Source organism: Mytilus edulis, chromosome 3 (assembly GCF_963676685.1).
Source record: "Mytilus edulis chromosome 3, xbMytEdul2.2, whole genome shotgun sequence".
In the NCBI taxonomy this organism is placed as follows: Eukaryota; Metazoa; Mollusca; class Bivalvia; order Mytilida; family Mytilidae; genus Mytilus; species Mytilus edulis.
In genome coordinates this window covers 98,980,620-99,007,621 of record NC_092346.1, presented here as the reverse complement: position 1 = coordinate 99,007,621, position 27,002 = coordinate 98,980,620, and the positions used below count along the sequence as shown (strand labels likewise).

Here is a 27,002-nt window from a genome sequence, read left to right as displayed (position 1 = left end):
CCCCACATCCTTCCGTTTGTCTATATTATTATGATATTCTCCTGGAAAGAGCTTTTTTTGAATAAAAGGGATCATTACCTTACCTTTAAGATAGATCAGTAAACATGGGCATAATTATGGGTGATTATTCAAACTAGTGCACACATTTTACAGTTCAAACAAGGCAATGCCGAACGTGGCATCCCCTCATATGTAACATATTGGGGACAAATATGAACACTATATTTGTATATGACACATGCAGAAAATGGTAAATTGAATATGCATATTTGATACATAAACTATTTTTTTAGAAATCAACCAAAACATTCAGTAACTGGAAATACCTTTAATATTGTCTTTAGAACCAGCAGGTAAAAAAATGAGCAACCAATTTCCTGTGTATTATGCTATTTCAAGGAGCACACGGTCTTTCGTCTTAAGACTAAACCAGAAATTAAATGTACAATATAATATATATTCAATATTGTTCAAACAATTTAAAACGCGTGATGCCTTCGGCATATAATTTAAATGCATCGTAAGCTGTACACGACGTCTTTTAGACATCGTATGGCCATCGCGCCATCATCGTAATCCATCGTGTAGCCTTCGTAATCCATATGAAGCTTAAATACCCGTCTTCGGTTAACTTTCGTATGTCCATCTTTTGCTATCGAATATAATTTCGGCACCATCGAATAGACTTCGTTATTCATCGTACTTGCTTCCGTCACTTTTGGGTATTTTAACGAGATCGGGACCAACTTCGTACGAACTTACAATTTTCGCATTCGGGTGTCCATCGTATATAAAAATCGTGACAGTGTGACGCGGGCATAAAGGTTCTTTATACAAATAAAAACAAGAACATTACAGCAATATGTTTATCTGGCTTCCTCTTACTGTACATACTTTTTTGTCAAAGGATAAACAAAGAAGATGCAAAATTTGTGTCCATAGTAAATATGTACTCCATAATTCAAGATATTCTCAACAATTCAATTTATTCAGGGAGCGACAGGGTGGGAGTGCTTTTTTTCTCACAGATTTTAATTGCAAAAATGTATTAAGTTTTCCTAAGCAAATACATTAACTCAAATACAAATAAAAGATCCTCTGTCAAGATGATCTCCATTCCTGTTTATATTAGGGAAATCAGTTCCCTTTAGTTATCTAAATATACAAAATGTTCAACCAACCCTGATCAAACAAAAAAAAACTTAAAGTAAAACCTTACCTGAGGTTTAAGATAGAGATACAGTTTTTTACTATTTACTATTTTATCTTATGAATTACTTTTAAATAATGTAAGCACACATTTCGAAAATAACTGATGTTCGTTACATACCTAAGTAGATAATGTAAACCAGCAAAGAAATATAATATTAAAAATATGTATTTGTGAAGAATTAAATAACCCAAACGAATTATATCAAATTTATGTTTTTTTCTGGTAAAAGTAAGACAACAGTTTACTCTAACATAAAAATATGTGTTGCCCTACCCATCTAATTGCAATCCATTGCACTAAACAAGGCATACATTGACAGGTAGCCTATCACATGGCATGTATATGTTCCTAATATGGTAATTAAGATTGAATTCTATTAAAGCTTAAAGTTGTTTTGAATATCATTAAACAGGGAGTCTTTGCAACAGTGACTGTTCTACGCTATGTAACAATGGAGCTGCCGTCAACGAATCCACATGTGAATGTATATGCAACGAACAAAAACAAAACGGAAGCAAATGTGATTGTAAATACCCCTTTACCGGTGGATACTGTGATACGTGTGCATTTGTAACTTGTTATAATGGTGGTGTATTCAATGCAACATCTTGTAATTGCACATGTTTAGATGATAATGATGACCTTCAATGTAAAAGTGAGTTAACCGATGTGATGATTTAATACATTAAAATATGTTTATAGACGTTTAAAATTTGGATTTATTGAATGTTATGGCAATAAGATGGTTTAAATTTGAGTGGACATACTATACTCTGGACCGTTGTTTTTATATATAGGGTGTTGGACATCGTTCTGTTAATTTTGCTGTTTACTAATTATAAAAAAATAAATTTGTAGTTAACATTACTTAGCAGATTTGAATATGTTTTTTGGTATCAAGTTGTTATGTCAAAAGTAAAATAACAAATATACACAAACTCCGATGACAATTTTAAATAATTGTCCATACTCATATCACAAAATCTAAAGTTCAAACACATCAAACGAATTTATAACATGGTCATAGTCCTCGACTTGGTATAGTATTTTCTTATGTAGAAAATGTTGGAATAAATCTTGGATCTGTAGCTAACTAAACCTCTAAATTGTAAATGATGGCGTATGATGAGTCATTTTGGATATGATTTAAAGATTACCCTTACACACTTCATCTAACTCACTGTTTTCTTCTTTTTTTAAGTTGAACAGTCAACTACTACTGTTTCTACTGTTTCCAGTACGGCATTTTCAAATGGTTCCAGTGAGTATAATGGTACGTTCAACACTAGATGTTTTTTTATATTCAATTTTATGAATCGACTTTGAACATGTAAATTTAAACAAAACTGAACTTAAAGAAGCGGGTCGAAATGATATGCACCCACACCACATCTTCCTATATCTATGTTTCGTCTGACACATACAACTTCACACTCCGGAGTGGCACACAATTGGGAAAAAAATAAATATGTTAGACGATTATAGTGGTTTCTTAATTTGTAAGATTGTAAAAACATGTCTCTAATGAGTTAAGGATGTATTCTTCTGACTTTTAAGTCTCGTTCAGTCTCGTTAAAATCTCGTTCTTGAATTATTTCCAAAACATGTGATACAAGTTGAAAATATCAATGAATTTTAAAAATATTATAATCAAACATAACTCTATGAAAAAATTGTTTATTTACAATGAATGGTTTTTGAGTAATCCAGTTTTCAAATTTTACGACCAATCAAGTCAGTATTTTTAGCCAAAATTTTGAGAAAATGGGTAAGGAATACAAAAAATGATTTTACAAGAATTATGTAAATCCCATATCATTTTGGTCTTTTCAAATTTCTTAGATATGTATATTTTTTTCAATCATTTATAATAAAAAAAAAGTTGAAATAATATGCATTTTGTCCTTAAAACTGAGAAAAATCACAAAAATACAAAATTGACAGCATGGTAAATTTTACACAAAAAAGCGTCAAAATAGGATAAAACTTTCTTATATCAACACCGACCTATAGGTTTTTTTAAATAAAATTTATTCAGATTGGTCCACTTCATCTTTATAGAAAGTATGAAAAAAAGTTTAATCGTGGAACTGTGATTTTTTTCACGATAATAGCTCAAAAATAGGTAACAATCGATCAAAAATGCGAAAATCATCAAAATTGGGCATTTTCAAAGGGCTGTAGCAAAAAAAAAAGTGCAACACCATATGATTTTTTCTTCTCCAATTATTTTGTTACAGTCTTATAAACCCAAAAATCAGGTTAAGAAAACAAGTTTAATTCTAGAAATGTTTAGCTCCTCAGAGGTGTACATCCTTAAGACACCGACAAATTATACCAATCAACCAATTCATTATATTGTTTTAAGACTTATGCACTGTCAATTGACGCCATGCGTCTTCGTGTTAAAATAGTCCTTTTTTTAAGTCCACTGGTTATGGTATTCATGAAGTAATGATTTACAGTGTAAACATGAACGAGCAAATCGTATACATATTGAAATATGTAAGCACTATACGAAGAGACATGCATGTTACTGCTGAGAAATAATAATAATTTGTATCATACAAAAAAATATTTTCATTTTCATCATAACTAAATCCATTTCACACCTAATAGCATTTAAGGTACCATTTTTCTAAGGTTATATATTTGCAATAGTTCTGTTTTCTCTTTTACTACCTTTCGCGACATGTAAAAAGCATATACATTTTATACGAGCATAATCAATGGTAACAGTACTTTATCCTAGTATCATTCACTGCTAGCATATCTATATAGTACTATCAAATATTGTTTGATCATCTGTCAAGCTGTGTTTATTCTTTTTGGTTTTTTTTATTTTTTTAGGTGGGGGGGGGGGGGGGGTTTCATTTTGTTTTTAATCGAGATAATTTAGACAGTGTTTGTTGAGTAGATTAACATCTAAAATATCCATATACCTTTCAAACTGATTGTTATTTCTAAACCGTTATTGATAATGATAATGCAGGTATGTTTCCCTTATATAAATCAGTGAATACATAGTTGACACGAAAACTGTGACCGACTGACTGAATTACTTGACTTATCTAGAACAAGAATGACACCTGTTATTTAACAAAATATCAGAACAAAATATTTTCAACCTTTATAGGGACAGTATACTTCAATTGGGTTTTGCTTGATTATTAAGAAATTAAAACAAGCAAGGTTGCTTCATTTCTTTATAATCAAATAAGGAAGATGTATCCGATTAAAATAGCCATATAGCTGTCAAACTGATTGTTATACTAAACAGTTATTGATTTGGAAAAAATGATAATGCAGGTATTTTTCCTTTATATAAATCAGTGAATACATAGCTGTAATGTCACACGAAAACTGTGACCAGCTGACTGAATTACTTGATTTAAATTTGACTCATCTTGAAAAAGAATGGTATTTATGCAAAACATCTGAACAAAATCTTAAAATAGCCTGCCTTCGGATATAAAAGTTTGAAAAAAATGTAGCTACGTATTTAAGCAAACTTGACAAGATAATTGAACAAATAATAAATATCTGTAGTTCGGATCATTTGAGAACATCAGGATCAGAGTGAAAACGACCCCTGAACCCAAGAACATTTTTAATATGGCAAAACTGAATAGCCTGTTGTCCGTTTGAGATGATCCAAAGTCATTAAGATCGACCTCGTTTCGTTAATAAAGATGGAATTTATTACCATGGAGTTTATCTTTTTTCATTTCACTTTCTAATGACGTATTACAAATGCTATATATTTTAGATTGAAATTTTATTGATTTAAGAGACACTGGTTATATCATGTGATTAAGACAGCTGATACTATCAGATTATTACATGGCATTTTTCATATCGCATGTATTATCAGCCCTAGGTTCAATATCAGCCCAAGAGCCGCATGGCTCGAGGGCTGATATTGACCGAGGGCTGATAAAACATGCGATATGAAAAATGACATGTTATGATCTTTTTATCATATGCTTCAACAGTAGAGAAAAATAACAGATTCATATATTGATCCTTCTACGTGGTTCCCGAAAAGAAGTTGAAAGAGTAAAAAGTTCACGGACGTCGGACCCCAAATTTGATACATTCAATATGACATCTTTTTTATCATATGCATCAACAGAGAAAATTAAACCACATTTTAATATTGACGAGTCGACAAAAAATAATTCAACAATATACATAATGAACATTGTTTGGAAAAGTCAACTTTTTTAAAGTAACTTTCTAAATTATGTTTCAGAAAAACTTAAAAACTGCATTTATTTAATTTTTTTTTTTTTTAATTTAATTTAATCATTTTACACAATATACTTTCCACTATTCAAATAATTGTTTTGTACACTACTTTGTAGTGTTTTTCACTGAAAACGTAGCATTGAGGTGTATTTTCCGGAATTTGCCGAGTATCACCGGAATGCCATGTGATAACGTTACGGAAAGGCATGTGATAACAATCGAAGCATGTGATAAACTTTTCATATCAGCCCGCTAAGCACCAATTCGAAAAATATGGAAAATACTTTAACTTAATGCTATTATCATACTGTAAAAATCATATGTTATTTAGTCTAAGTATATGATAATTATAATTGTTACAGTTCAGATGACATTATGTTTCAGATGACATCGATATCACGTTTATTATCATTATTGTTACATTTCATATTACATTATGTTTCAGATGACATCGATATCACGTTTATCATCATCATAGTATGTGTGGGAGTATCAGGGATAGGGATAGTTATAATATGTTGGTGTTTCATAGTTATAATTTGTAAGAAAAAAAAGTAAGTTTATTTAAGTTTGTATTTAAAAACACAGAGCCAGTAAGTCAATTCATTTCATTATTGAAACTGTTTTGTTTGTAATATATTTAGACAGTTTTCAGCATTTTGCTTTGTATAAATGGTACAAATTAACTGATAGTAGGACCACTGCTTTGATAGTTCAATCCGTATGTGTGTTCTTGTTATAATATTTTGCTCATGTGCTTTGTGTCCGTTAGCCATATATGTTTATGTTTATAGTGATTAAAACCAAAATGCAATGTTAACTTCTGTATTACTATTTATGATATTTTACCTATTATGTCTGTTTGTTTAGTTCATACGTTCTTGTCGATATAATGGAATTTAATGCGACTGTCATGCAAGAGACGTTTAGCTAGCTATAACTCAGGTTAAATCCACCATTTTCTACATAAAGAAATGACTGTACCAATACAGGAATATGACAGTTTTGTTAGTTCGTGGATGTGTTTAAGCTTGTGATTTTCCATTTAATAAGGGATTTCCCGTTTTGAAGTTTTTTTTTAGTTCAGTACTTTTGTTATTTGACTTTTCAAATGTAACGTCTGAGGATTGTTCAGTTTAATAAACTATTTTTTCAACAATAAACGAAAACAAGAACACAACGATGTTTTAATGGAGGGAGCAGTACTTTACAGGTGTTTAAATGACATTAATTGATGAAGACGATATAAAATTAAGTAAACAAACAAAAACAGAGAACCCATGGTATTCCAAGAATACTTTTAATTCTCTCAAACAGTCCTAATAAAATCTGAGGCAAAGAGTGCAGACTTATAAAGCAACACTATATGCGTCAGAATGTCGAGCAGCTGCTATGGTTGCATTCCTCGACCAGTTCCTTCATACTGAGAAAAAAAATGGAAAAAAGACTCAATCAGTTAGTACACAAATGAGACCACTATACTTGTGTCTTATGAGTCAAGTTCCTGAACCACGAATACATGTCTGTCATGAGTTAAAACACAGTTTGGTCTCGTCATCTAATCTCTGATCTTAGGAACAGAAAGTTTAGCCGTTATTCTTTTCAAATCCCCTATCCAATAGGTTTCTACAAAACAATACTTTAAATTTAAATTTTTTTTATTTTTTTATTTCAGATGTCGTGTCTCCAACGGATGTTGTGTGTGTTGCGTTGTCTCTGACAAATGTTGTTTTTGTTGTGTTGTCAGGAACAGATGTTGTGTTTTCTCCAACAAATGTTCTGATAAAGCTGTCTTCACAAAAGTTATTCCATTTAAAAGATGACCTAATGCTCAAGTTTGCATTGCCATGTATTTACAACATCTTCAAGTTCTTGTTTGTACTTGTGTAACACGAATGTGTATTTTTCGACTTATTATGATTATTAGGGATACATTAAACGTGTTTATATCTAGGACAACTATAATGTACTGATAGAACGGCATTTACATACAACATATTGTTACTTCCGTCCAATTAAGTTATTATTTGTTAAGTTTGAGTATTGTTATATTGTTTGTTTATGTTGTATTCTTCTCACACTGAATGTTATGTTAAATAAAGATTTTTTATCAGACTTGCTTAACCAAAAAAATACTTCGTTATACTTTTATACCGTATAGAGAATTTATGAATTTCGGTGGTCACCATGTTGAAATGTATGTGTGTTTTCTTGAACATTTCACTTAACGACTTTTATCGTGAAAAGGTAAATCGGGGGTTTATTTGCACGAAGAGCTGCAACGTCTGTGCCATCATATACTGTTTCATGCGGATGTTGTGTGTCTTTGTTTGTATTTCTTTTTTTCTCGTGTTTTTGTGGGTTTTTTTTTTTGTGTTTTGCTTTTTTTTTTATCATAGCGATAAAATAAATGTTAACATGCTGATAATCGATGACAGTGTGTTTCTGCAGAATATATTGTTAAACTGATAAGTCTTCAATATTGCTTTTACCCTTGTGTTGTACTGTCTATTTAGAGTGAGAGTTTTGTCGATTACTCATAAACAGGCGAACTAAGTAGAACTCAGAGGGGGAAATAAATGATTGTTGTCTTAAGTTTTATGAAGTGTTTCTGACATCGGCAAGCCTTGAGTGAATGGCCAGCATTGATAAATCATTATAAACGGATACCGATAAACATGTTATTAATTGATATCATATTTAGTTTATAGAAATAGACAAATACTACAGTAAAACAAAATACAAGTGTTTTATTAATTCGAGTTTACAATGAACAAACAAAACGTGACATTAATCGAAGATGAATGTTTATCAATGAATTTTCAGATATTGCAAAATCATTTTTTTTTTATTTCAGTTTAAAATACAGCTGAAAAAAGTAAAAACAACCATTAAATTGAAAACTTTTCATAATTTCACAAATTTAATGAATATGGTGTATTTATCATATATAATTTATAAACGTGGAAACAATTGTTACAAAGTTTGTTTAATCATATAGGAAGTAATCAAAATTAACAATAATCATAACTTCATTTGTATTTAAAAATGTATAACTACAAGAAAAATTGAAAAATTATATTTTCATCGAAAAATGACAAAATTAAGTTCTGTAAACTAACGTAAAGAGCATAAATAAATAACATATTCCTGACTAAGTACATGTACTTTCCGAAGAGCATAAATAAATAACATATTCCTGTGACTAAGTACATGTACTTTCCTAAGAGCATAAATAAATAACATACTCCTGTGACTAAGTACATGTACTTTCCGAAGAGCATAAATAAATAACATATTCTTGACTAAGTACATGTACTTTCCGAAGAGCATAAATAAACAACATATTCCTGACTAAGTACATGTACTTTCCGAAGAGCATAAATAAACAACATATTCCTGACTAAGTACATGTACTTTCCGAAGAGCATAAATAAACAACATATTCCTGACTAAGTACATGTACTTTCCGAAGAGCATAAATAAATAACATATTCCTGACTAAGTTCATGTACTTTCCGAAGAGCATAAATAAATAACATATTCCTGACTAAGTATTCCTAACTAAGTACATATACTTTCCGATAAAAATGTTAGCTAAACTACCAACATTTATATAAGATGTTTGTATATTCTTCCTCAGTCATAGTAACCTTCCATCATTACCCAACTGAATAAAGAAATAACACGACGGGTGTCGTATACAGAGCACCTGATTTCACTCACGGTATTTAGTAGAGTTCGTGTTGTTTCTTACTTATTATTTATAACTGTTGATGTAAATGTCCTTTGGTTTTGTGAGTCTTTGTTTACTCCTTGGTTTTGATTGTTATTGTCTTCGTTATATTGAAAACAAATTGATGACCAAACCACATAGACATAGTATGTTAATATGACAATAATTGGGACACAGCGAGAAAAAATGTGTTAACAAACATGCCAAAAATACAATATAGAAGCCAACTAACAGTTGCTGTAGTTGATAATACATTGACATAGACACCGATTTAAAATTTGGAGTTTGATAGTACATACTATTTATATAATTAATACTTCCTAAGTGAACTAGATGTTCAGTAAAATATAAAATCAAGGGTTAACAGAAGGGAAACAAAACTGTAAATACTCATGCGTCCGAATCACAACCAAGTACCCACCACCTATCTTTGACGGTTTCTGCTCAAATTATTCACTTGAAGTTACCTAGAGCTTGATAAATAGATTACACATATATCTGTTGTTGAAGACAGTGTATATACAACAAAATAATATTTCTTAATACCTCTTCAATGCTTTCCTGATATATTTGGAAAATTCCGCATGACCTTATTTCTAGTATAGCTGAAATCAAATCAACCTTCGATACTAAAGTAAACAATAGATGCACGGCCATTTTTTCCTAAAATCAAGTATATTTACTGAATTTTATTCATAATATTCAAAGTCTCATATATTCGTATGTTGTTTATAAATTTTGAAAAACAAATACAAAACGAAAAATCATCTTCCTAGCTTTCATTTATATCATATCACTCAAAAGATATCATTTTTTTTGTGCGCTTGCAATTCATTTAGCACAGTGAACTTGAGAATACAGATACTGACAAAACTAGAAAATCTACTTTCTATCAAAATATTTTCCTCGATGTGGACATACTTGGATAACGTTGAATTTATGACGTAGGGATCTCAACTTTCTTGATGTCATCTTCCAATATCTCAGAATTAATAATCTTTATTCTTATCGCAGAGCGTTACATATGTCAATTAATAAGTTGAACTTGAGCCAGGCATACATAATTCTTTAACAGGGGTATGCTACCAATTCATTCATTTTATGACAATGAACGACTGAGGTTGACGCTGCATAGATTTTACGGTCATCATTACGAATTGTTGAACAAAATGAGGTGTCTCAACCAATAAAGCGCTCCCAACTCATTGAATTCATAACGTGCAATTTTTTATTTTTTCACAAGCGACGTGTTTTCGAGCTCTTGTAATTTCAGTCGGCGGTTTAATGTTCCTCTTAAGAAGTATTAATTCCTTTGTGAATTTTGCTCCATGTTAATAAAAAAAAACAGAAGGGCAAAACGAGAAACACATTTCAATTGACGATTTATATTTTTAAAACAATGACCTTCAAAAATTAATATTGTCATTACAAAAAATCAAGCATTTTGATAAAACCGTCTTCAGCATTATTATTTTTTAAGTACGAGGATTTTTTTCGCAGTGTTGTTCAAACATAGAAAAAAACTTGAATAATGCAGTGATTTCTTTTTAAATATTGAAAAACAATAGTCCTTGTGTGAAATAAATTCTGGGTAAACAAATAACTAAACTAATTTGTCCATAGTAAAACATCAATCAGTACAGCTCAAACGGAGGAGGTGTTAAGATTCATAAAATAACAACCTTGTGTAAAGACAAAAAAAATGTGTTGACAGGATGTAATCATCGATGATATCTACGGATATTTATTTCCTTGTATTTATGTTTGTGTGAGTTTATTGTGCTAATGATCATTATAACATATTTTATTTAATTATCGTTTAATGAAATACAACAATAATATAAATGTGTTTTTCTATGTTTTCCTTATATGAAAACATTTACAAGAGAGAGTTTTAGCCCTATAAAACCACGTTCATTCCACAATTTTTTTTACATAAGAAAATGTTTGTACATGTACCAAGTCAAGAATATGACAGTTGTTGTCCATTTGTGTGATGTGTTCGTGCTTGTGATTTTGCCATTTGATTGGGGACTTTCCGTTCTGAATTTTCCGCGGAGTCCTGTGTTTTTTGTGATTTAACTTTTGACACTAAGTAACAATTATATATTTGATTTCTTGAGACCAAATATCTTCTAATTGAGGAAATACATACAATACGGTCATATAAACAAACACGAAGATTCTATTATGATAAATCTAGAAAATTCATAATTAGAATTGTCTACAGAAACATCTCCGTCCGATGAGGAAAAAAGGAACGAATAATATGTAATTAACAGTTTTTGTGTAAGAAATATTTTTTCATGTTTCTGCGTATTTAAAGTATTAAAAAATATTTATTTAGACTTTTGTTGCACTGACGATTACCTCTAACATTCATTTGTTGTTTATAGTTTTACCAAATAGATATCATATTAATAACGAGAATTGAAGTGAAACAGTGTTTATATTTCACCACAATAGATAAGGAAGTTACATTTTAAAATACGAGATATGTTGTGACCTATAAAATATGTAATAAAGAGGATTATTTACGTTTGTGTATTCATACTACTAATGGTGAGCTTTTTTTGTTTTCTTGAGATAACAATATTAGAATTTTAATGATGTTTCCGCCTTATCGAGTTTTAAACACACATTTTTAGAAATATTGATCAACATTCATTTGAGAAAATATGAAACTATTTTAATACAGATACAAAACTTCCGAGATCCACTCAAAGAGAGATAAACATGGGAAACCTGCAAAATCAACTGTTAAATTTATTATTATTCTTTTGATAGATAGAAGAGTCCCCGACATGTCTAGTAATTATAGAGTATCGTTGATCATCTCAACGACTTTGATTTTCTCGCTTGAGCCGACAGGGAGAAAAGCCATCGAGTTAAGATGACCAATGATAATCTGTTTGTCGCTATTTCACCTATGACGACGTTGTTAATTTATGTTAATTTCATTAACAACGGCAGTGCTCCCTTCGTTTCTAGCGATAAAATTTGATATCACTTGACTTTGCTGAGAAAGGTAATTATTAGTCAATAAGATCACAGGAAAAATTTCGTAAAAATAACGATTATAATTTATATCAGTTCACACACGACAATTTAGAATAAATAAAGCCATCAGTAGTATACTGCTGTTCAAAAGTCATAAATCGATTGAGAGAAAACAAATCCTGGTTACAAACAAAAACTGAGGGAAACACATCAACTATCAGAGGTAAACAACGAAACAACAAAAACACTAAAGTGCAGCAAAAAATCTAACGACAATGTAAAACACACAGAAACGAACTATTAGACATGTAAAATAGCAACTGCCATTTTCCTGACGTGGTACAGGACATTTTTAGAAAACAAATAGTGGGTTGAACTTTTTTTTTCTGGCTTCACAGACCTTACTTTTTTATGACAATGTTAAAATAACACTAAAAGAACAACATATCATGACAGGGCTACAGTACAAATAAATGCAAGAACACTCAAGACAGAGAAATAAACGAAGAAACAATACAATAATATATTTCGACATGCTGATAGTTATCAAAGGTGTCAGGCTGATAATGTAACACGTCAGACACGCGTTTTATCTACATAAGCATAAGACTCATCACTGACGCTCAGATAAAAAATAGACAGAAAGCCATGCAAGTATAACGTTATTGATAAAGCAAATTTTCAAAAAGTTGTGCCAAATACGTCTAAGGTTATCTATGCCTGGGATAAGAAAATCCTTAGTATTTAGAATAATTCATAAGTCGTACCATTCTTTCTCAATATACAATAAGTAAAATGGTAAATAGACAACTATCCAACATGTCTATTACGTGGATTTAAACAATACAAAAGCTTTCTGCCTTCATGAATGAAACCAAAGGCGTTAAGTAACCTTCAAAATGCTGCGAAATGACAATTCCAAACGATAGACACAACGTCCTGATTTACGACAAAATAATAAACGAAAATCCGACTCAGCAATCAGCGGCATTCACTGACTTATGAATGACTTTTTTCATTCCTAATTTATATAAATGAGTTTTGCTGTAATATAAAATACAAGTTAGAATCTTTTATAAATTGTGTCCGCGTGAATTTGTTAAGAATGATAATTCATTAATATCAACATAAAATGCAAAATGCTTCAGAATAGTATGGCTTGTGTGCAATCACTTCACATCTATCTCTTCCACTTTATCGTTTCTCCTCACCTGTAAACTCGTATATTGTATCAATTTAAAAAGTTAATCATTACCACTTAACTCTTAAGGCATTTCATTGTGCAATTCTTAAAGCCCGACACCTCATCTAGGTTGTGTTGTTTGGGTTTCAGTTCTGGGTGTCAAATTTTGAAGGCTGCACATATTTTTTGGATACTGAAGTTGATATCAGTGTATATATTATTTTATGTTGACTTATAAATATTATCTCTGAACTTGAGAAAACTGTCCAATATCCAAAACTTTATTATACTTTGTGATATATATTCCTACAAAATCTCATTGACTGATCTAGCTTGAAAACTATAATTGTAAAACAATCTAATAACAATATCGAATTTATGTTTGAAAAACATTTAGATGCGGAAGTCTGCAAGCTTAACATGCAATAGCTATGTAAAAAAAAAGATTATTCACGCGAGGAAAAAGAAGTATTACCATAGTTAAAAAAAGGATGGTAGTAGAAAAAAACGGCTGCATTGTATCGTGGTGAAGAGATGAGTTATCATATTACCAACACTCGCAAGGTTCAGTTCCTTAACAAGAATGTCTTGCAAAAAAGGTCGACTGCTGATCATCTAGAATAGATATATATTTCAAAACGTATAAAAAAGACAAATAACTCAACATATTGTTTGACAAAGTGCCGTAGTTCTAAGGCTAGTAGAGTAACAACTATACAGGGGTGTCCCACATAAAAACATTTCAACCGAAAGTGTACAACAAAAAGGACTTGTACGTCTAATTATGTTACTATATTGCTTTATCTTATATCTTGCAAGGTGATAAAACAAATCGATTAAGTCTTTAGAAAATATAACAAAGCATTAAGTGTTTTTAAACATAACAGCGAAGTAAATTGTAGTGAAATTATCGAAGAGGGGCAAAATAAACCAGAGGGAGATTTAACCTTATAGATCGAAAATAAACTGACTACGCCATGGTTAAAAACGGAAAAGACATACAGGCATATAATAGTACACAAGACACAACATAGAAAGACTAAGCAACACAAACCCCACTAAAACTAAACTGGGAGTAATATCAGGTGTTCCGGAAGTGTAAACAGATCCTACACCACATGTGGCACCTGTCGTGTTGTTCATGTTATTACAAACTCGGCAAATAGACTAATTCGGTGGGTCACATTTGGACAGGGGAACAGGATTGTAGTTATGATATAAGGATCATATCCGATAACATCTGTGAAACGGATATTCGATTACAGACAAATAACTAGTGATGGCGTTCGTAAATTTTACGAAGGGATGATTTCAACTTTACCATTTGGAACTATTGGTTAAAAAGCATCCTTGCGAGCAGCAACAATCTATCGAGGAAATCATGATAGAAAATACAAACCCGGGAATATCGTATCAATTGGGAGATATATACTCAGTATGCTGTCGCTGCTGTAATGTTGCTACATAGAAATGACAAAGTCCCAAAATCATCTCTTTTGTCGTAATGTTTTGTTTTCAACCGACTTCCATCCTCAATTTGTATGTAAGCTAAGATATGAGACTGACTTAATTGTATCTATTGTATCCTTTATCTCAAGTTCGATTGGATAGATGCGATCAACATAGTAACCAAATTTTGAATTATTTAGTGATACATGTAGAACATCATCTATATATAAAGTGGACTTTCCATTTTTATTTTACCTCGGATTTCAATTTTTTTGTGAGTTTTCTTTTTATTTAGCTTATATTATAAATAACTTTCATATTGAGCTGTATTGTCATACACCTTAAAAATTCATTTTAATACTGTTTCATTTATGCAATTACTGTAACATATACACTTTAAGTGGATTGTGAGTTCTAACATTTATATTTTTATTGTTCATTGGTTTTATTTCACATTTAAAATTAATAGTAGGGTGTGTTTATTCATAATCCATAACGGAAATAGTACTTCAATATCAATGTGATCGGTAAAATAGAATAATTATCCTGAACATTTTTGCAGAAATGTTTTGTTTTTTGGGTTTTTTTTTTATGTCAGAAAATTTATATTCTCAGGTCTTCTTGTCGCATCGCGCACATCGCGGTCGGTGTTTCATACATTTGATCAATCCTGACACCCCATGGTGATTTTATGACAAGCAAAGCTTTTGAGGTATTTGGTATCATAAATATAGCGCCTCGATTTCTACAAAGTGCTTTTTTTTTTCGTATGAATTGTTTTACATTTGTCTTTCGGTGCCCTTTATAACTGACTATACGGTATGGGCTTTGCCCATTGTTTAAGGCCGATCGGTGACCTATACTTGTTAATGTCTGTGGCATTTGGTCTCTTGTGGAGAGTTGTCTGATTGGCAATCATACCACATCTTCTTTTTCATATTTAAAAAAATTGAGAATAAAAGTATATATTCATAAGTTGAACAAATTATCATAACAGGATCTTTTGAATAATGTGCTTTTACATGTACAACTACTAAGAAATTTAGTAGTTTGGGCTTTGTACATTAATCAAGCCCTTATGGAGACTCATACTTGATAACCTCTTTTTCTACTTCTACTTATATATATACTTTATGGATGTGTTTTATACTTGAACGTGTTTCATGGTCCACGTTTCATAAACTTATATTACAAATACCCAATATACCATTTCAGTCAGTTTGCAAAACTTGTTTACATTTGTTTCCTTTTCCCAACTGAATATATAAAATTCTCAGAATAAAAGATGTCAATCTATAAGTACTGGATATACATACAATGGTACATACTCATGTAAAGATCACGCAATTAAATCTTATGATATGTATATAAAATTATACAGCCCACGCAGAATGTTTGACTTGTGTTTATTCTGCATAGTGTTTGTGAATAAACGGAGAATAGGGAAACGCGCTCACGAAATTAACTCACGAATACAATATATATCATCGATCTATGTATGTACATGTATGGCATAAGATACTGTAAAAATGCAATAACTGATTCATTGTCCTTGAAAATGTTTTAAAGCATATTATTTATATGTACAGGATACAAAAAAATATCCACGAAGAAAATTCTCTTTGCAAAAAGAATTAATTATAGTGGATTCAGTCAGGTTATTTAATGTTTTAAAGATCCTATCAAATTTAAAGTCAGCACTGCAAATCCTTTTTAAATTTCGAAAAGTTATCGAAAATTATACTTCGTAAATTTTGTGCGTTCGCATCGCTTTTCTGAATTTACCGTCTTTTGAACCGAGTGTATGCTAAACTCTATATGCCGGACGAAACCTTGTATGACAATAATCCAACTTCAAACAGTCTTTCCAGAGGGAGGTAATGAGAACGTTCTAGCATTTGATATAGCTTATTTACGAAATCTTGCAAAAGTTCGGCTATTGCATTAAAATCAGTCATTAAAACAGAGATTTAGTTATACGGATTTATTAAAATTGAATTACATTCAGATAATTTGGATACTAATTGTCTTTGGAAGAGGATGGTAACAAGATTTATCGGTCGTCTTACTGTCATCACTCTGCTCAGCTCTTAATATTATTTCATATAATATCACTGCTTTGTGACATCAAAAACGTTGACCCGAGCATACAAGATGATCTGCAAAAAAAATCGCGTTCTGTCCGGAATAATACCAGGCAAAATTGTCTTTTTCCTTGAAGATTTACGTTAAAAGTCTAAACGTTAAAGTAAATATTTGACCACATTTCTTCGTTGGTAACAAATTTTAATTACTTCAGATATTTCAGACTAGTAAATGATGTTACATCATTGTATTTGCGTGACCAATCTTTACAAGTTTGTCAAAACAAGAACCAATTGGTGGATGATACAACTGGAAGGTGAACTAACATCGCTGAAGGGATTATAAAATAAAGTAAAGCTAATCCTCACATTTAATGTTTCAGTCAAGTTTGTTTCAAGTTTTGTTTATTGCTGTGGCATATGCTTTGTAGTACTAACATAAGCCCATACATGTAACATAAAGGTTAGCTGCAGTCATACGATGTATATAGTGGTTTCAATTCACGTAATGAATTATGTGAGTTTGTTTAAATTTAACATAAATAATTATGAACGGTATTTTTTTTTCTTTATTCGAAATCAGTCTGGAAAGTAAAGGGTTTTAAAAAGTGTGTCTGATGTTTGATCACCTATGGACATTGTTTTTGACGATTTGAATAAAATTAAAGCAAATAATTATTTTCCTCCGCAGGATTATACATTCATTCAATATGAACTGATGCACACAACGAAACAGATTCGATTGAAAATATAACTTACATACGAGATTTACAGCTTTACATGTTTCACTAAAGAAGAATTTTACACCTTTTGAATTCATGGTAAGTTCACTTTATCTTGTTTTAAAAGAGGGACGAAAAATACCAGAGGGACAGTCAAACTCTTAAATCGACAATAAACTGACAACGCCATGTCTAAAAATGAAAAGGGCAAACAGACAAACAATAGTACACATAACACAACATAGAAAACTAAAGAATAAACAACACGAACCCCACCAAAAACTATGGGTGATCTCAGATACTCCGGAAGGGTAAGCAGATCCTGCTCCACATGTGAATTAAACATGCCCAATAGAGTGATTCAGAAATTAGTTAAAGGACATAACACTGCAACAAAACAATTCACGAAAACTTTCTGCATTTTGCATTTGGAAATTTTAAATTATGTAAATTTAACATATCTCTACTGATATGTTAAATTTACAAAATTTACAACTGCAAGGATGCAACGAATTATTCAAATCAATTTTGACCATATTTCATATAAATCGCTGTTTTCCTTTTAGTGAATATGTTAAAAAAAAGAAATCAAACAATAAAATTATTAGTTTCGATTTTATAGATTCAATTTTTAAGCAATGCATAGTTCTTATACTCGTTTATTGAAAATTTAAGACAAAGTTCTTATACTCGTTTATTGAAAATTAAAGACAAAGTACGTATATTTTCAAAAAAAATAATTAAAATTTAAATAATCTAATCCGAAAAAATCATTGAACTTGTATTTTGTAGACGATATCAACCTTCAAAAATGTATTACTGCATCACAGCATATGAACAGATATTTACTCAGTAACGTATAATCTCAAATGAAAATTTATTATCACAGAAATTGCGTCGTTTATGCAATGTAATACTATTGTATTCCATTATGAGAAAATTGCTTGATATGTTAGAATAAAATGTATATCATTTCAAATTATTATTTAACGTTTTATTTTTTTAAATGAAAAGAAACCGATATTCTTTTCATCAGATTTTTATTCAATAGTGTTGTAATCTACTAAATCATCACATGTCCTCTAAAATCAAGTCACGAAAGCGTTTTTTATAAAAGTGTTCTATTGAATAATCAACTCCACCTTATATAAGAATGATGTATAAACTTTCATATTTTTGTTAACTATGAACAATAAGCTATAAAGGTAATTGTAAAAACATGATATGTAATAGTCTTAAGGTACAAATCCACGAATATTAAAATTATTCTTAAAACAATTTTTTTTAATTATTTTATTAAAAATAAGATAAAATTATCATTCTAAAGCGTGTGTCTGAAGACTTTAGTTATAAGAAAATGCAATTATTGGTTCGTCTTGAATACTGTGTAATAACCCTACCCCTAGACAGTCTGTTTTTGAAGTAGGTGAAAACCTAATAAAGTAGGGATATTTTAAGTGTAAATTAAAAAGAAGCGTTCATGAAAACGGATGGTTTTTTTTTTTATTAATATGAGTTCGAAAACGAAATGTAATGAAGATAATGCTTATTTCTTTGATAATGGATTTGTTTTAAACATAAATTACGGGTTCAAACAGAACAAATATCATAATATTAAAGATTATAAATTGATTCACTTAAATATCGGAATATGAGGCATTACACAAATTGAATTTTATAAATGTGCTATTTGAGGGATACAAATATGGTATAGTGTGTTAAATCGGATAAAAATTGATACTGTTATTATCATAAAAATAACCAATATAATCATAATTTCATTTATTTATAACTGTTATAAGTCTCTGTTGAAATGCTGACTAATTTAAATACTGTAAGATTTAAATTTTTCATCTCTATCTGTGAATTTGCTTATATAAGAGTTATTCCTATGACCAGTCTTGATGGAAATTTGCACTTACGGCCTTTTCATATATAATTCTATTACTTCGCTCCTGTTAACAAATCGTATAATTTATTACTTAAATCTGTCATAATAATTAAATTTTGTTAATGCATTACACAAATTTTCAACATGCATATTTTCATCTCTATTTTTTAATATCAGCTGAACTAATGTCTGAGTACATTAATTTAATAATTTTTAATTGATATCTGGACAATAAATATGACTGCAAATATTTGACAGGGGCGAGTTCAACCATGGAGTAAAAGAAAAGAACAAAAACCTAAAAGCTGAATATTTGATGTCAAATCAGAAAACGTTCATGAAGAAACCATCACGTACCAATGCGTTCATGGCACATTTGATATTATTTTAATAACTCCACATGACCTTATAACATTATTTTTATTGTAACATACATTTTATTAAAACTGATGTAAGTGAAACATTTTCTTTTTTCTAAACTTTTGTTTGAGACCACACCCTTTTCCTTTTAAATCAAAAAAATACTAATACATAAATTGCCTAAACTTGACAAGATTTGACCCAATCCAGTAGTCAGCACTTCAGTGTTGACATGAATATCAATTATATGGTCTTTTTTATACATTTCTTGTCTACAAAACTTTGAATTTTTCGGAAAACTAAGGATTTTCTTATCCCAGTAATAGATTACCTTAGCCGTATTAGGCACAACTTTTTGGAATTTTGGGTCCTCAATGCTCTTCAACTTTGTACTTGTTTGGCTTTATAACTATTTTGATATGAGCGTCACTGATGAGTCTGATGTAGACGAAACGCGCGTCTGGTGTATTAAATTATAATCCTGGTACCTTTGATAACTTTTGACAACTTCTAATCCAATTCAAAAATTAATAAATCTTGTTTCTAAATCATACAAATGTACAAATATTGTTTTAATCTTCGTAATAGGCTTTGGAAGATGTCTGTAAAGTTTGTAAATCTTATCAAACGGCAAAAAGTATCAGTAAAATGCTCGAGTCAAATACATAGATCTACAGTAATAAAATTCAGTTGAACATGTACTTCAATACTACGTCACTTTGACAGCAGTAGTTAAGATCAAACACATGAATTTGTACATTAGTTGTGCTAAAGTATACTATTGCAACAATTGTTTAAAGTCATGTTTCTTGAAAGTGAATAACCCATCTGACAGAAACTGAAACTCTACTTACCTATAAAACCAGGTTCAATCCACCATTTTCTACATTTGAAAACGTCTGTACCATGTCAGGAATATGACAGTTGTTGACCATTCGTTTTATGTTTTGTCATTTGATTTTACCATTTGATTAGAGACTTTACGATAGAATTTTCCTCGGAGTTATTTTTGTGATTTTACTTTTTTTTAACCTAAAACCAAAGTAATTAAGTAAAGGATAATGGTTGATAAAGCCCAATGTTATTTTTTTTATTTGGTTTAAATTCTTTTTAAGCTTTTAGTCATTTTTGTATGTATATCCTAAAACTCAATAAAACATGTTATTTTCTATTAGTTTTCAGACAATCTTATTGTTAATGTTTTACTTATATGCTCGACACACATTGTTTTGGTTCATTCTCGACACACATTGTTTTGATTCATTCTCGACACACATTGTTTTGGTTCATTCTCGACACACATTGTTTTGGTTCATTCTCGACACACATTGTTTTGGTTCATTCTCGACACACATTGTTTTGTTCACTCACATGTTTATAACTCTAACTAAACACTTTTCGTCTTGATGATAACAAAGCTTGTTATCTCTTGCATGACTTTTTCTCTTGTATCATTTTTATGAAATAAATCGCTGTTCTTATCTTACTCGCTTAAAAGATAGTATTTGCAATGCTCATTAATTAAAAGTACACAATAGGCAAATTTTTTCCTAAAAAGATTTAAAAATCATAAAGGTTTATTTTATAGACTAAAAAGTAATATTTCTATCATATATTATAATGCGAATATTTTAACATAACTAAATAGTCTTAAAGATACATTAAATTAAACGGTCAGCTTATATATCAAACTATTGCCTCTTCATTTAAATAATTAGCGAAATTAGAGAACCGCTACATGAGGCGTCTTCAAAACGACTTTTAAAACAGAAAATTGAAATATGGCACAGACATCCCTTGTGGAACATGCATCTAGGAATAGACCATTGCCAAATATATATATTGCGAAAAGAACCAAAAATTTGCGAAAGCAAATTTACAGATCTAACATTGTTGGGTTGATGTTTAGACGAGTTGTATATATATATATATATAATAATATTTTTAAATTTGCAAACTACATTTCACATCAAATAATAACAGTTCGTTAAAATATTGTCACTAGCGCTTTCATGCCTTCTGGCAATCTTCAGAATGGCAGTGTCGTCAAGGACATTGTTAAAACGTCGCCTGAAGATTGCCAGAAGGCATGAAAGCGCTAGTGACAATATTTTAACGAACTGTTATTATTTGATGTGAAATGTAGTTTGCAAATTTAAAAATATTATTATATACATTCTGTACACCGTGTTTATTTACTTTTGCTATATATATATATATATATATATATATATATATATAAAATACAAAACAACGATTTATACAGATATGTAGTTAAGAATGGATGCAATTTATTAGTACAACTGAAAGTGGAATCTTTGGTGGCTTTGAAGTAATTTCAAACCCGTTTTTCAATGATTCAGTATGGATTCGAAAGTTGCGAAACAACATAGCAAGTAAGGATTATTCTTCAAACTAAAAAACAAACATAAAAAGGGTGGACTGTCAGAATAGGTACAAATAAGGCACCCTAACTTTACCTGACAAAAACAAACTGTAACTTCTGGCATTATCGTCATTGATTATCTCGTACATTTCCAATGTCACAAAGCTTATGTAAGTACATCAGTGCAAGAGCTGATTGTTCAATAATGTCATTGACGAAATTCCTTCATAACGGTAACTAAAATTGTTATTTAACATGCCTGAAATATCCGTAAAGGTTACCATAAAATAGCACACATACATGCATCATGTGAGCGGATGCTGATTCTTATCGTTCCTGTTTCTGATGTCGATATATGATATCACTCTACATGTTCCTACGTCATCTTATACTGTAATATACTTTTTTATATTTAAAATGTATTTAATATTGCACTTAAGTGTACATAATTCAATATTTCATATTTAATTTAGAAAAAAATGTATTTGCTAAACAAAATTAAATCGTGTTGAACGACTATATAAAAGATACATTTATTCAAAAATGTAAATATCAAATATTTGAGAAAATAACTCGAAACTTTAAAATCTCATTTAATCGATAGGATGAATTGAAAGGTTTCATTAAAATGTTGTATTAAAAGTAATATTTGAAAGTTATATTGTACAAAACAAATCTTATATGTTAAACTTGTTACGTAAAAATTAAATAGATGTTTTTAATAAGCTATAAAATTAAATACCGCCTTTTCTTTGTAGGGTTTTTTTTAATTTTCTATTGCAACCAATCTAGATGAAGCAATGATTGACTTGGAACTTTCACGTGCAATCAACTGGGTATAAAATATATGGAATATATCTCTCTGGTCTTTTAACGACTAATCATAACGACCGTGCATTAGAATGGCTCAAGAACAAAGACTTATTATTATTTTCGTATTGATTTTCAGCATCCATAGCGAAATTTTGGTAAGTTTCGTCTTGTTGTATAACAAATTTCTCTTTCATTCATTGCATTTGGCTCTATGATTTACGTATAAAATAGTTAGTATCGAATAAATCATTTTTGGGGAAGACGGTTAGAATTCATTGTAACAATTTTACAAAACGATTATACTATTTGTTTCGTTTTGAATCAATTTACAGACAATGATTAGTTTATTGTGAATTCTGTCTTTCTGACTGTTGTCTTGTAACCGTAATAGACAAACGAAAGCTAAGACATGATAATACTGTTAATACTGCATCTACATAAAATTCAAATTCAGAAAAAAATGTATTTAGATAATATATTTGGATATGATATCCAATATATTATCTAGATCCATTTTACGTACACACATGTGATTTGATATTAAAAGATACTAGTTTAAACATTTTCAAATAAACATAGTATACTACTAGCAAGAGGAATATCTCGACAAACGAAAATCTAAACAAAAGTTTAAGGCTTAATTAAGTGCTTCGTTGACACAAATTGTGGTCTGCGGTCAAAAGTATTTTATCATATTCAGAAACGGTATAAAGTTTTTATATTGGTAAATTTCTTTTTAATAAATATCTCAAGTGCTATTACGGAGCCCGATTTTTTTCAATTTTCAAAGTTGATGTTTTTCCGAAATTGTTTAACAATTCACAACGGTATAATACTTTTACTTTAATTATTCATCTCTTATTTTCATAAACTTTGTATCATAGATTAAATTTATTCGTTCAGTGTATGTTCATTTGTGTGTCTACGTTTTTGGAACGAGTTAAGCTATTCCAAATGAAATTTTATAGTGTGTCTTTCTATGGTGTGATGTAACACTAGTGTTTCAGATACGGGAACAGGTTTGATATCATTTAAACGTTAAATCCCTCTGCAATTGTTTGCATCTGTTCTAAGTCAGAAATCTAATGTTCAGACGTTGTCGTTAGTTGATGTGGTTCATAAGTGTTTCACGTTTCTCATTTGTTTTATATATAAATTAGACTGTTTGTTTCTGTTTGAATGGTTTTACATTAGTAACTTTGTTGGGCCCTTTACGATTTGCTGTTTGGTGTGAGCAAAGTCTCCATGTTGAAGATCGTATATTGGTCTATAATGGTTTAATTCTATAAATTGTTACTTGGATGTGGTTTTTGTGGAGAACAATAACAAAGGTGTAGAATCGGCTTATTGTTTTATTCTCATAAAGTATCTAAATGATGTCATAAACATTAGTTTCCCGCAAGGTTTATCTTATCAATAATCGTTGACATGAGTCAACATTAACGTACACTTAAATATCAACATACTGACTTAAACAAAAACTAAATGACCTCATCTTGTCTCTTAATTTTCAAAAGATATACCTTCCAGATAACAAACTGGTTGGAGGCAGATACATATATAGCAGGCTAAATATGCTTATAAGTTGAAACAATCAAAAAGTAGGAAAAATATATCCAAAAAAAGTCAATCAAATTTGTAAATGTAAAATGCATTTCTGTAAAATAGTGAATAATAAGAATAAAATCAGTGTACTTTATTGGTTTATGCGTTCTTGTCATTATTTATGATCACTATCGAAGTTCTACATCTAAACCAATGTTAAGTGTTAGAAAATACTTACCAATGAAGTACATACCTGACAGTCGCTTTTCTCTGCAGTATAATAATTATGAATATTATATGCATACATAACATTTTCATATGTTGAAGATATAACATTTCAATCAGTTTAACTGAGATGTGGAGCTGGTGTCATTTACTTTTAGTAGCTCTTTGTTAATTTACTATCATTGTCATTTTGCTTCGTTTCTTTTGTTACCGATTCTGAAATCGGACCTCTTTTGAACTGCATTTTACTTTACTAATTGCTGCTTGATTTTTCTCTACATTGGCTAGAAGTATAGGGATTGTAGAGTTCTCACTAAACATGTTTAATCCTGCAACATTTTTTCGTCTGTCCCAAATCAAAAGCCACCGGTATTTGGTAGTTTTATTTTATTTTTAGTATAATATTATTTCTAATTTTTAAAGTGTAGTATGACGACCATTTTAACTGATCAAGTACACATGTTTGGTAAGGGGCTAACTGATGACGGGTGCAGTATTTCGCACTGTGTTGAAGACCCATTGGTGACAGTCTGCTGTAACCTACTTTTTTTTTTATTAAACCTGTCATTTAGTGTTTCTACTATATCATATTCACACAGCATTCATAAGCGTAATTTAGTTTGTGAAAGAGTAGTGTTGAGCCACTGAATTTCTACCGTATTGATTACAAAAGTTTTGTAGTTTTGGTAGCCTTGTTTTACATAATTAGAACTCGAATCATATTGGTTCAATATCTACTCAGCGAGGAAAAGAGTTCAGAGTCTTATAGTGCAAACGTCTTGAGCGACATTTTATTAGGATATTCATATATATCGGGTTCATTTGTTGACTTTATCTGAAAAGTGTATCATCGCAAAGATTCGAAAGGAAAGTTTAAGGATAGACTTTTTTTTATAAGTATATTTTATCTGATTGACAATACGAGAAATAGTATGTTGGATTACGTCAAATATACATGTACAAAACAAACAGTTACTGTAGCAATATTTTTTTTTTCATTATACAAGTATACATCTTTTTTACAGTGTCAAATGTAAGATATTCGCAATTTTTGATAATGCTTTATAGATTGTAAACACATACCACAATACACAAACAAAACGACAATCGACTGTACGTACACATAGCATATAGACCAAGTTAACAATAACCCAGCCAAACTCCGAATGAAACAAGGTGCTCATTTATCCTCATTGTAATTAAATATTCTATGGTAAGTCGCATTTGATGACGTCAAAATTAGGGAAAGGAGGACGATTGTGATACATATTTAGTAAATGGTTATTTTTGATAAAAAAAAAGCACGAATGCGTCGTTAAAGGAATAATTAATAAGTGATTCAATATCCCTTTTTCCTTATCGATCATTGATATACGAAATTCTGTAGTAGATAATGTCACTTTAAAGTGGGAGCATTACAATAAGAATGCAAGAAAGCCTACCATGCATAGTCGCATATGTCATTTTTGCTTATGAATATTCCGTATGGTTAACTTTGGGAGGAAAACAAAAAAAAAAAACAAAAAAAAAACAGGCGCCCGGATATTGTTTCCGTCATTGGGCGCTTTTTAAAGTGATATTAGAATTCCGGTTTGCTTTTTTCTGTATACTTTGAACATACATTTATGAATAAAGGGTATTAACTATCTCCTATCATTTTTAAGTTTACTATCCACGACGGTCACAGAGTTAACTAAATAGAGAGGGTCTATATAATATATCAATGACCGCCGTGGATTGATTACTTTAGTAAAATAAGAATTGATAATGAAAAGCAAATGCACTTTATTTATAGTAATGAATTTGCATAATATACAGATAAACGCTAACATTATTGAAATTAATAGAAAAAAAAACGGGGCTTCGTGATATCGCATTTTCGATGCGTAAAACAGTTAATGTAATATTAATTATAATTAACTATACTAACCTTAAACCGAAAAAAAAGATATAAACGGTATACTTTACTATGAACAACTGTTATCTTCTTACAAACTTACACCTGTATGTTGTTATAAAGCCTGAAAGATTTTTTTGTGCTCTTACACTGAGTAGAATAGATAATTGCCTTCTTGTCAAAATAGAGCGGTAACCATTTTTGCGCTGCATTTCTGCTAAAGACAAATGTACAAAACAAATCTCAA

General features: G+C 30.3%; 2 protein-coding genes and 1 long non-coding RNA gene across 3 annotated transcripts in view; all 3 read left to right on the top strand.

The window, feature by feature from the left end:
• LOC139517927 (A disintegrin and metalloproteinase with thrombospondin motifs 16-like) overlaps positions 1-7,933 on the top strand; it is an 81,087-nt gene extending 73,154 nt beyond the window's left edge. Inside the window, exons 24-27 of the mRNA XM_071309479.1 lie at positions 1,626-1,868; positions 2,415-2,486; positions 5,910-6,018; positions 7,140-7,933. Of these exons, the coding sequence (XP_071165580.1) occupies positions 1,626-1,868; positions 2,415-2,486; positions 5,910-6,018; positions 7,140-7,287 (572 nt within the window). The 3' untranslated portion in view covers positions 7,288-7,933. The remainder of the gene's footprint in view (positions 1-1,625; positions 1,869-2,414; positions 2,487-5,909; positions 6,019-7,139) is intronic.
• A 9,673-nt stretch (positions 7,934-17,606) lies between these two features.
• LOC139517931 (uncharacterized) lies at positions 17,607-19,914 on the top strand. Its single transcript, XR_011663236.1, has 3 exons — positions 17,607-17,737; positions 18,431-18,490; positions 19,788-19,914. It is a non-coding gene; the product is annotated as an uncharacterized lncRNA (long non-coding RNA).
• Positions 19,915-23,033: 3,119 nt separating this feature from the next.
• LOC139517929 (A disintegrin and metalloproteinase with thrombospondin motifs 16-like) overlaps positions 23,034-27,002 on the top strand; it is a 52,385-nt gene continuing 48,416 nt past the window's right edge. Inside the window, exon 1 of the mRNA XM_071309484.1 lies at positions 23,034-23,243. Within this exon, the coding sequence (XP_071165585.1) occupies positions 23,178-23,243 (66 nt within the window). The 5' untranslated portion in view covers positions 23,034-23,177. The remainder of the gene's footprint in view (positions 23,244-27,002) is intronic.